At 53.4% G+C, this 11,289-nt stretch overlaps 1 protein-coding gene across 2 annotated transcripts; it reads right to left on the minus strand.

Annotated features, from left to right (window-relative positions):
* Positions 1-203: 203 nt before the first annotated feature.
* AJUBA (ajuba LIM protein) lies at positions 204-9,540 on the minus strand. 2 transcript variants are annotated; one of them, XM_054577733.1, is made up of 8 exons: positions 8,274-9,540; positions 5,381-5,482; positions 3,683-3,750; positions 3,495-3,557; positions 2,629-2,759; positions 2,496-2,547; positions 1,752-1,820; positions 204-1,302 (listed from the first exon to the last, which is right to left on the minus strand). In XM_054577733.1, exons 1-8 carry the CDS (start codon positions 9,307-9,309, stop codon positions 1,177-1,179), a joined length of 1,647 nt encoding a protein of 548 aa, XP_054433708.1. In that variant the 5' UTR covers positions 9,310-9,540; the 3' UTR covers positions 204-1,176. The 2 variants fall into 2 exon arrangements, with proteins under 2 accessions (XP_054433708.1, XP_054433709.1); XM_054577734.1 differs by lacking the exons at positions 204-1,302; positions 1,752-1,820; positions 2,496-2,547; ... (2 more) ...; positions 3,683-3,750; positions 5,381-5,482 and adding an exon at positions 6,066-6,109.
* Between the last annotated feature and the right edge of the window lie 1,749 nt (positions 9,541-11,289).

Genomic DNA, 11,289 nt, shown 5'->3' on the forward strand with positions numbered 1-11,289 from the left:
CAAATTTGATAAATTGATGCTGCTGATAATTCAGAACTCTTGGATGAAGAGATATAAATCCTTGTAATACTCAAAGCATGACAAAAAAGAATAGAACACCTAAATGGCTAAGGGAAAAAGAAAACAAACCCAAAAGGGATTTGAACTTTTGGCAAAAGTGGCTGGAACTTTAAACACACAGGTTTTCAATGAACTCTAGCTTTAGGTGAACCAATTTCAGCCAAAATGACTAGAAACAAATCGAAGTGTTTTGCCCCTCTAGCTCCCTAGAACCTCAGAGTTTGGGAGTTGCAGTAGGTGTACTCCTGGATCCCTCTGAAAGGTGGCAGCTCTGGAGTAGTGAGCTACTGCTAGGCAACCAAGTGTAAGAGTGACCTGAGAAGAAGGGAAGTGAGTATGTGTGTGTGAGAACATACCCATGGGTGCATATACTGGAGGGGAGGGCTCAGTGCACTTACACCTGGGGAACGTGGATAGCCTGAGGCTTCCTAAACATCGCCCCCAGCAACCTCACACCCAGAGACCCACTCATTACCTCCTCCCCCAGCTGAGGAGAAAAGGAACAAAGAACAGGCACCCCAGGCCCACATGAGTCCCTGAGAAACAGGCAATACAAGCAGCAGGCCCACCTGGAGCTGGTCTCCACTCCTAACAGAGAGGTGAGCAGCTTAGTCCTTAGAGAGGTGGCCAAGAAATAACTCATTAACAAGGTCCACCTCTTTATCTAGATACAGAAATAAGATACTGTGGTGTGGTAAGAACCTGGCTGACCCCATATCTGGCCTCATGTGTGGGGCACAAAAGAGTCAGGAGCTCCCATGATGTCCTCTCTTTCTATAATCCAGGAACAGAACATCGCATCATTTATGCACAGACATATACTGGAGATCAGACTAGAATCAGACCTTTAGAGTATACTGGAACCTGCCTGTGTGTGCCTAAGTATATGGTACAGCATAGGTTGCACATGTGGAAAGGCCAGTCACTCCATCGTGGTAACTGGAAGGTTCCTCTTCCACAATCCATTTGGAATGTCATGATCTTTGGGTCTCTGGCCCTTGGGGCCCTCCCCAAAGGACTCTTCTGCCAGGCCTGCAAAGTACATCCTTTGCCTCACATGAGGCACTGGCAGAGGAATTTGTCAACGGTGGTGATGGCAGCAGCAGTTACTACAGCTTAGATATAGTTGGCAGGGAGCTGTCGAGCATTGAGCCGCTGCATGTGACAGCTGTGGCAGAGCAAGTGCCCGTCCAGAGGGAAGCAGCAGCAGCCTTCCTCATCACTCAGCTGCATCCGGCAGTCCTAGGGAAAGACGACACCTAGTTGACCTCAGTCCAGGCACCTTGGACATTGGAAGTCTGCCATGCTCAACACCAGACTTCTAATGTCTGGAAGAAAAAGGATGGTTGGGAACTGACCGCCTCCCAGAAGAGAAATCAGGGAAAAATACCTCAGCTGGACACCAGGTGTCACTGCTATAGCAGAAATAATGAGATAGGCTCCACTTCCAGTGGATACCAGGAGGCCCTATAGTTTTAGGAGTCTTGACTCTGGGGAAGCCAGATTCAGAGAAGACTAAACTACTAGGACTGGAGAGACTGGCTTGAGGAAGAGAAAGAGATTGGAGATAGGTCAGAGCACCTTCCTAGCGTTCCATGCTCTATATTCTCCTACAGTCAAGTTCTAGGACTTGACTCTTCCCTGGGCCCCATACCAATTCTCCTCCAGGAGCCCTGGCCCCCAACACTCACCTCACAGTGGTAGCACTCAAAGTGATAATCTCGGTCCATGGATATCACCCTCACAATGTCCTCACAGCCCTGAAATAATGCAGACCTCCATGGGGATGAGAGCAGTATAACAACCCCACCTCTACCCTCCCGTGTACAGGCCCCCTCCCACCCCAAGTGGAACACCATAAAAAGGCCTCCAGAGCCTCTCTGCAATCATCTGTAGCTTTCAGATGGCATTTGCAAATCCTCCTGGAATTTCCCCCTCCCTTTCCTTGGCTTCAGGGCCTTGGCCTTACCTACCTCTCCCAGCTGTAGGGGAAGTAAAAGGAAGGGAAAAGGGTAGGCTAAGCCAGGGACAAGGAGATCCAATAGGGTTTGGTTCCTCATTGGCTTTGGCTAAGCACACCCTTAACACACACAGCATAATTTCTAACCCCTTCGTACCAGCACTGAGGATTCTTCCCACCTTTTTTCAGTCCCTACATCCCATCCAGGATCTGGTGACCTTGACCTCACAGAAAGTCTCTTCCTTTGGACTGGGAGAGAAGAGACAGAGCTTGGGCCCAGTGAGGCTGTCAGACATGTCCAGGCACGGATGTTAGGGTCAGGATGGTGACCCTGGGAGCAGAGTCACACGGGAATCTTCACAGAGTACATTCCTCAGCACCACTGTATCCCGTGGGAGGCCAGGCAGCATGTCCCCATCCCTTCCCCAGAGGCAGCAGCACTGGCCGCCCTGCAGGAGAACCCAGACATACTGACCTCTGAGGGGAGGATGGGCTGGCCACAGGCCGCACATTTAGGAGCATAATTTCTGAAAGAGAGGGCAGAGATGAGCTAAGATTCAGAAATCCCTGAGCCCAGTTCCACACCATACCCCAAGGCATGGACTCACTTGTGGTAGTCGGTGACACAGTACACCTGGTTGGAGAAGTCTACTGTGAAGGGGATGCCATCCAAGCACTTGTTGCACACAATGCATCGGAAGCAGCCTGGGTGATAGGACTTCCCCATTGCCTGCAGGATCTGGCTCATGGAGTGGGAAGAGGATCAGTCTCCCTCCAGCCGCAGCTCTCCAGCTACCCATGATGTTCCCTGTTGCTCCCACGAAACTCACCCAACCCCTTGCTATCCTCCCAGAACAATGCTATGAAATTTGAGGGAACCAAGGAACTTTAAAGTGGAGACGGAAACCCGTAAAAAATTTTGGAGAGGACACAGGCTAGTGGGTCTCAGCCCTGGCTGCATAATGGGATCATTCAGGGAGCTTTGAAAGACCACCAAAGCCTGGATCCCACCCCAGAAGTATTATCAGTGCATTCATCAGTCTCTGCTGATGACCCAGGCAATGGTATTTTTCTTTATTTCTTCTCAGGTGATCTGCTAGGCTGCAGGGCTGAGAACCACTGGTCCAATTCAATCGCTCTTTCATACAGAAAAGAAAACTGAGTTCCAACTGATCCTAGCCAGGAGCAGACAGGGGATTAAGATCCAGAACCCCATATTCCTAGCTCAGCTGGAGGGCCAGACTGTGCCTGCAGATTTAGGGAGGGGCCAGATCACACAGGTCTAGGGATGGCAGGATTAGGTGTCCAGACTTGATCTCAGGCAGAGGGAAGCCACTGTAAACAGTTGCTCTGGGGAGGAATGGATGAAAGTGATTCATCTGGTGATAGGTGTCACCCTCCCCCCCAGTACTCCTTTAGTCCCTGATTCTACCCCTCAGCCTCAAAGAGTTTCTGCTGAAGATGTTTTGCTTACCTTTTCCAAAATCAAATGACCACAAACACAGCATTTCTCAGCTGCTTCCTGAAACCCTGAAAACTAGAGGCCAAGGGAAGATGTTACAAGCTGAGAATGACCTGATGGGTAGAACCCCAATGGGCTACAAAGACGGGGGTGCCAGTATGGGAGCCAATTCTAAGCCCAGGGGAATCCCTCTCACTCACCAGATAATCTTCCTCACAGTACACAGAGCCGTTGACACTGTAGAAAGCCTTGCAGCGCAAAGTTCGCCCTAGAAGCAGCACAGAAGGGGCTGGAGCCTATCTTGGTATCCAGGAACAGGGCTTCCCCACCCAGTGCTTGCCAATGTTGTGTGATGTGTTTAAATCCTCCTAACTGCTCTCTGTCCTCCCTCTCCACACAAAAAACCCCATATGATGCAATTCCAATTTGCTTTAGCCTCATTTTTGCCAACCTCTCCACTCTTCTGCTCACTGCTCCTTCAGCTCCTGCTTTCCCCTCCAGTGCCTGGTGCATAGGGAGCTACTAGGGAAAGCAAAGCCAACCACAGGCTGAGTATATGATTAAAGGAGCTCTGAACAAGGTGGTGTACAATGTGCAGAGAGATGATCACAATCACACTGTCACAGGCCTTGCCCTCTGGGACCTTTTAAACTAGGAGCAGAGTCTCTTTGCTTGAGCATAGCTACCCTGCTTTCCAAGCCTGGTCTGTCTCCAGGGATAGGCTCTAAGGAGGTCGGGACTTATTGGAGTTACTGCTGAGGACAAAGTGCTGTGCATGGGAGCAAAGCTGGTTGCCTTTCCTGCTGCACTAGGCTGCTTCCCCAAGCCAAGCGTCCCCAGGGTCAGAGGCAGCTCAGGATCTTGTATGAACAGACAAGGCAGGGCCATTTCCCAGATAACCAACACCTAGGGACTACTCCAGGGCACCTAAATTGTCAGGAATGGGGTGAGAGTAGGGTGGAGAATGGGCATTTTCCCCGCCTCTGCCCTCTTCTCATTAAAATCTCCACTTCCAGCTCTGCCCAGTGGTTTAGAAAAGCTGACTCAGAGACTTATAAGATTCAGGGGAGTAGAGAGGGAAAGAGACACCTGGAAGAAGCCCTATAAACAGAAGGACAGACAGACAGATGAACCTTAAAAGAACCAGGCAGAGGCTGGAGGATGGGGGGGGGGGCGGTGAGAGAAAAGCTGAGTGCTGGAGTCAGACAGGCAGAGATAGGAGATTAAGGGTTTAGCAAAGGAATCAGAGTGGGTAAGCAGTGGGGAGAGGTAATGAGGGACGTGAGGGAAGGGCTGGGGTGTTAAGGCCACTGGGAGCAGGTCCCCTCCCCCTGCCTTGGGCCTCCTGAGCTAACAGCGGGCATTCCTGGAGCGTGATGTCATCAGCTTGGCATGGCCCGGTGGCCTGCACTCTAGCGAGGTGGCTGAACTCTGACCAGCCAAGAGAAAACCCCCCTCGCTGCCCTGCACAGTCCCCCACTCCCCCAGCCCACCCCCGCCCTTCCCACATTCCAATCTTTCACTGTCGCCCCAGGCAACTGGGCTGCCCAAGACCAAACCCCACCAAGGAGAGGTGGGAGTCCAGACTGGGCAAGTAGGGAGGAAGAAGAGGAAGGAACAGAGGGGAGGAAAGAGGCTGAACAGAGGGAAGGCTGATTCCAGAAAGCACACCCAAAACGGCGGGGGGGCGGGGGGGAGCCAGGTAGAGACAGAGAAGGGAAGCAAGAGAGAAGGCGGGGCAGCAGTGGACGTCCAGCCACATGGTGGGGACAGCTGCCCTGTGAGCAAATGAAGAGGCACAAGTTCTGCTCCTGCTTCCCTAGGCACTTGTGATAGTGTATGTATGTGGGGGTGCCTAAGGCCTCGGGTCCTGGTCCAGGTCTGGGGGCAGCACTCACCACAGGAGCAGCAGACAAAGCACTGGGTGTGGTAGAGGCTGTCCAGGGCCTGGCAGGCGTTGCTTTGCCCATAGATGCCTTTGTTGCACTTGATACAGGTGCCTGAGGGGAGAGATGTTGTCAGCATCACACCTCACTCCCCCTGCTCAAAACCAGGGATTCCTGCTCTTTCCTGATTATGCCAGAGGACCACCAATCAGAGCCTCCCTTTGATGGGCTCCCTTCTGGGAAAAGAGGATAATGAGAAATGGAATGCAGGAAGGTCTTGGCTGAGCAGATCCATTCTTATTCATTGATTAATCAACAGATATTTTCTAAGCATCTATTTTGTGCCTAGCAAAAGTACTGCACTCAACACTGGAAAACTGGAGAAAAGTCAAAGATAATGGTCCTAGTCCTTCAAATGCTACTTCTATTGGGGAGAAAAGTAGGCAAAGTATAATCCCTGTTGCACTACCTGGGATAAAAAGTCAAGAGATGCCAGTCCATACAGGCCCAAAAGCAGACTAAAAAAAAAAAAACCCCAACAAAAAACAAAAAAAACTCTAGAGAAAGCAGGCCAGGCCCAAAAGCCTCTCTGAGACCTGTTTCCCCCTGTGTAAAATGAGCTGGTATTCAGCTACAGAATGATTTCTCACTGCTCTGTACCTTCAGGCTTCCAAGAATGGAAAAAGAAGGATTTGGCTCAGCAGTGGGCCCTATGCAGAGGGGACCATGTGAGCATGACTCCTGTAGGGAGTTGGCTGCTGAGAATGCAGGGTGTGTTCCCAGGAGGGCTGCACAGAAGAGGGGGAAGGGTGGCAGAACCCCTCATGTCTCCCTGTCACCTTCTATCATGGGAGAGACAGAGCTGAACTGCTTTTCCCCCAACATCCCCCGTAAAATACGTACATCTGGCTCTGGCACTCGCCTTTCCTGGGTGTGTTCTTCCCTCCCTCCACTCCCCAATTCCAGGTCCATGAGTGAAGGTGAGGGCCTGTCTTCGGGGAGCAGATCCCAACGGGCCTGCCTCACCCCGCCCCACCTCTCCTCCTCGGCACCCTGCCACACTCCTTGCCTGTTGGGGCCCATCCCAGTCTTTGCCCAGGGGCTTGGGAGCCCGTGCAGCAGCTGCAGCAACTGATGGGCCCAGGCCTGTCCTGCTCCCGCCCTCTGGCAGCTGGGCAAAGCTGTAGCCAAGGAAGAGGGCCCCTACCAAGGGCAGGAGTAGGAGGACACAGGCTGGGGGTTCTGTCAGAGGAGGCAACCTGATCCACAGGGAGAAGAGGCCCCTCACTCTGGGGTCAAAATGTGGCCTTCCCATGGGAGAGAAGCTCTGCCCCAAGACTGCCATGTCAGGGGGCACAGTCAAAACCATTTCTTTGCGAAGACTTGGATATTATGGGAAGGCAAGAGCAAATTGCTCAGGCATGTCTGCCTCACTTCCTCTAACCCAGGATATCCACACCTAGGTTCTTCCTGCCATTTTATCGCACCCTCTCTGAGCTCATTTTTCTTTTTGGCTCTGATGGCTTAGCCAAAGAAACTTCTTTCCACCAAACCACCATTATTCCTGGGACTAAAAAGGACACTGTTACACAGTCTCCCTTGACCAAAGCTTCATCTGCTTGGGGCTTTCCTCTCTAGGGTGGAGGGAAAACGATGGAAGGAATTGGGTTGAACAAGGCAAGCCCCTTCTGCCTGCAGCCCCCTGCTCTCTCTATATCTTCTCCCCAACAGTCCTTCCCTGACTGGGTTCTCCCTATTCACATTTCTACACATAGAGGTCTAGAGCATGGGGTCCCAGGCAGGAACATGGATGAGGTGAAAGGTGAGATGCTTGGAAAACTGAAGAGGCCCATAGCCCTGCAGGTGAACCCTCCACTTCTTTCTGTTCTTCCTATCACAATCAGATGAGTATTTAAGTACTGCCTAACAGGTTTTGGCTAAAAGAGGTCAAGACCCTAATATCACCGCCCTCCCCCGACAGCTGAGACAAAAAAAATCAATCAGTACTTCTTAAAGACGTGGGGGAGAGAGAGAGCAACCAGGCTTCCTGGACGGCAGCTGTAAAGTAAGAAGCTACTTCTAGCCTGAGTTCTGAGCAGGTAAGGGCCTGAACTTAAGACCAGGTTGTTCTGGCAGTCACACAGAGTTGTTATCCATCAGGGTTGATGGTGTCCCAGTGATCGTGCCTTCTGCCCCGACTTCCGGTTGGGGAAAGCAGAAGCTGACACCACCAGGTCTCCGCTTAAATGCCCACGCAAGCACTGAGCTAGCAGGACTGGGGCGACCAGCAGTAGACTCTTTGCTCTGAGACCCAAAGCGCTTCATCCTCCCTCCCAGGCTCCATTTTCCCAACCGCCGCCACAGCACCGCGCGTGTTGGGAAGCACTCCTCCGCCCCCCTTCCGCCGCACCCCACCCCTCCGCCCTGCGCCGCACAGCCTGCCCCGCCCGCGGGCACCTGGAACGTCGGGACAGGAGCCGGCACGCACGCGGCGCGCCCGCCTCGTCCCCTCCCCCCCGCGAATTCCCCGAATTCCTGCGGGCGGAGCCTGGGCCCGCGTGGGGGTTCAGCGCACAGAAGCCTGCAGGGGCACCGCCACAGTGGGGGGAGCAAGATGGGGGATGCTCTCAGTGCCTCATGGCCCCCTCCTTAAGAGGGCTGCTTCGGCGAACACCGAAGCTCTAAAGCTTGGGGAACTGGGACTCCAATAATCAGGGGGGTTAGAATTCAGCATGAATAAGGAGCTCCTGGTCCATGTGAAACCCAATGGGAAGTCCCTCTAGCCTCTTTTCTAGAACCCGCGTCTCCACCTCCGACCACCCGGTGTTGGCAATTTGGGCTGTCGGGGCTGTGAGGGACCAAATGCGGTGACGGGTCCCTTCCTTTCCCTAACTACTTCACTCACCGAAGTAGTCCTCTCTGGCCTCCGGCTCCCGCATTCGGGGTCGGGCGGCCTCCGGAACGAAAGGACCCGGCGGCTCCTCAAGACCAGACGGTTCAATCGCCGAGGGTTCCCCACGGGCACCGACCTCACGTCCACCTGTGCTCGCCGTCAGGCGCAGCAACGCTGTTAGCTCATCTTGGTATCCGGCGCCCGCAGCACAGTCCCCGTAGCCGGTCACCGAGTGTCGTCCGGGTTGCGCCCCTCGTCTCTCCAAGGGCCCTGCCGCTCCCACTCCAGCCCCGGCTAGAGCCCCAGGGCTGCCCAAGGCCGGGGGATACGAGTGGCGGCTTTCCTGGCAGCCGAACCCCGGGGGCCGATGAGCGCACAGTCGGTCCAGGGCAGCGTGGAGCTCGGGGTAAGCGGATGGCACCCCTCCAGAGGAATAGCCCGCCGGAGCCCCAGCCAGAGGTGGGCCAAACAGGCATGGCCCGACGGGGAGGGGGCTGCCGTGGCGCTGGTCGTAGCCCATGCTGATGCCGCTGGTACGATTGCTGCAGGGTCGGCTACCTCCGGCTCCGCCGGCCCCCGCCCCATCCAGCAGCAGGCTACCTCGGGGACTGGACGGCTTGCTGGCGTCGCTGGCTGAGCTACTGGCAAAACTGGAGCGGGGGCTTAGGGCGGGGGCCGTGGTGTCCAGCCGAAAGTCTGGGGTCAATGACTGAGGTAGAGGCAAGGCCCGCGTGGAAGGCGGTCCCCCGGAAAAGGAGCCCTCGTAGCGCTGCGCCTCAAAGGAGCCGCGCAGGTTCCGTTCAGCGTCCAGGGGGCCTTGTTCCCGCGGTGGCTCCAACGGCTCATCCCCAGGTCCCCCAGTAGCTCCACAGTGCCCTGATTTTCTAGGTACCCCCGACCCACTCAGGCGCCCCTTGCCCGGTCCGGGAGTCCCATCAGACCCAGACCGGCTAGATTCACCCTTTCTGCGGCCGAATTTAGCGCTGCCGGAGTCCGAGAGTCTTAACTTCTCCAGCAGACGACTGGCTTTCTCTCCTAACCGCTCCATGCCCTCGGGCCTGGGGCCTCCAGCCCCCTCCCCGACAGGCACCCTGCAGTGTCTCGGCCGCCGCTTCTCTTTCCCTGCGGCCGGACTCCGGTTCCCCAGGGGCACAGGATAGGCACACGGGATTTAGCGGGCGGCCCGGATGCCCGGTGCCAGGAATCCCACAGCATCCCCCAGCAAGAGGGGCTGTGTCCCCCCGTGCATCAGGGGTTAAGCAGGGCTAGAAGGGCCTATGGCCGCAGCTGTCCCATCCGCAGGTCTTTCTGTTCACGCACCAACTCGACCAGCCACCCCACTCTCCGCAGCCTCCGCCCCCCTCGCTCTCACACTCAGCACCGACGGGACTTCTCTCCCAAACTTTTGTCTGCCTGGCCGGATCTACTTTCCTGAAGGGGCGGAGCGCCGAGTGCGAGAGGAACAGTGGTGTCCGCGCAGGGATCTCTGGTGCGCTGATGGGGGCGGTGGGAGCTGGAGCTAGATGTCGTGAAGTGGAGATCCGCCGACTGAAGAGGAGGGCAAGTTTGGGCAGCTGCTACTACATCACTCAATAATTGGGACAGGAAAAAGTTAGGGTGGGACTCTTTGTCTGCAGTTGGAATGCGCGGAGGGGCACAGTGGAATGTCGTGGTCTAGTACGAGGCGACGCGAGGCAAGTTGTGCGCAAACACCACGACTTTGTTCCTACTGTGGGGACTAGAAATTCAGCTGGAGAGAGTTTGATGCATAAGTAGGGTGACACGGAGGGACCCATAAAGAGGAAGACGGGGGAAAGAAGAAAGGTAGATACATAGGGAGGTTCAGCGACGCCTACGTCAAGTCCAAAAGGCGAGGAAGCCCATGTAGAGAGGTGGTGGAAGACAGCGAAAGGAAAGGGAGCAAAGGGGATCGGGGGTAGTGCAGAGACCGAAGGATGAATAGACTAAGAAAAATATACATATGTGTAAGTCCAGGGAGGATGAAAGATAAAGAAATAAAACTTCAATAAAAAGACACTACTTTCTGAACTTAAAGCTCTGTGTAGGGAGAGAAGGAACTTTGGTGTCTAGGTAAAAGGAGGAAAAGGTTTGGAATCCTTACCTTTAGGTTATGACAGATAGAGGGATAGCCCCCTGGTGTTGGGAAAGGAGATTTTTAGTAAATAATTCAGGTGACTGGCATAGAAAGTCTGGTTTTAGGGATAGCGAACGCCTCTCCCTTGGCCCACAGGGCATTGATGGGAGAGTAAGTATAACGAAGAAGAAATGTCATTGAAAGGAGATAGGAAAAAAGGCTTATATTGGTCATACTAGAAGGATCAAGAATAAGGAAAAGAAACCATAGCTGAAGCTGAACATAACCAACTAAATACCAGCCAACTGATTTTGCCCAGACTAGCACATCAGGGGCAAGAGAAGGAAGTAGAATGGAGAAAGAAAATGAGTCCTTTGTATTTAGATAGTAAACGAATATGAAAATTATATGCAAAAAATAATGCATATTATTTTCGGCTCAACATTTTGAACACCTTTTATAATCTTAGTGTAGCCTTAGGGAATGGGGAAGGAAAGGAGGTTAATATATTTTGGGAAATTAATTTGGCACAAACTATTTGGCTTCTTTGTCCTAGCTGCATTGTTACCCTGACCTCATCTCTCCTGAGAATCAGCCTGTTACCCTGGTCAGACTTACAGCTTTTCTCTGATCCAGAGGAGAGTTTACTATCAGACTGGAAGCAGGGAGGACCGAAAGCGTTAGTAAAGAGGAGAGCTATCAGATTGCATCCAGAACTTGCTGTGAGCAACATCTTCAGAATTAGCTATAGGGCTCTCCCTCCTTTCCTGTCTCCAGATGGGGAAAGAGAAACTGAATTCTTCCTTCCAATTCTTTACATCTAGAATAGCCCCACAGCCTCTAATACTTAGAAGCTTTGCTCTGTTGGGATGAGGATGGGAGAATAAATCTTATGAAAAGTCAAAAAGCCATTAAAGGAAGCCCACTCAGGAG

Source organism: Pteronotus mesoamericanus, unplaced genomic scaffold, assembly GCF_021234165.1.
Source record: "Pteronotus mesoamericanus isolate MK-2021 breed Mesoamerican mustached bat unplaced genomic scaffold, CSHL_Meso_final contig_46, whole genome shotgun sequence".
In the NCBI taxonomy this organism is placed as follows: Eukaryota; Metazoa; Chordata; class Mammalia; order Chiroptera; family Mormoopidae; genus Pteronotus; species Pteronotus mesoamericanus.

What these genes read in the sequence shown, in the direction of transcription:
- AJUBA (XM_054577733.1), bottom strand. Translation starts at nt 9,309, where the DNA reads ATGGAGCGGTTAGGAGAGAAAGCCAGTCGTCTGCTGGAGAAGTTAAGA. An exon ending in GGCCAGAGAGGACTACTTCG is followed by an intron (nt 5,483 to 8,273) that starts GTGAGTGAAGTA and finishes CTCTCCCCTCAG; the next exon opens with GCACCTGTATCAAGTGCAAC. An exon ending in TTGAGTGCTACCACTGTGAG is followed by an intron (nt 1,303 to 1,751) that starts GTGAGTGTTGGG and finishes GTCTTTCCCTAG; the next exon opens with GACTGCCGGATGCAGCTGAG.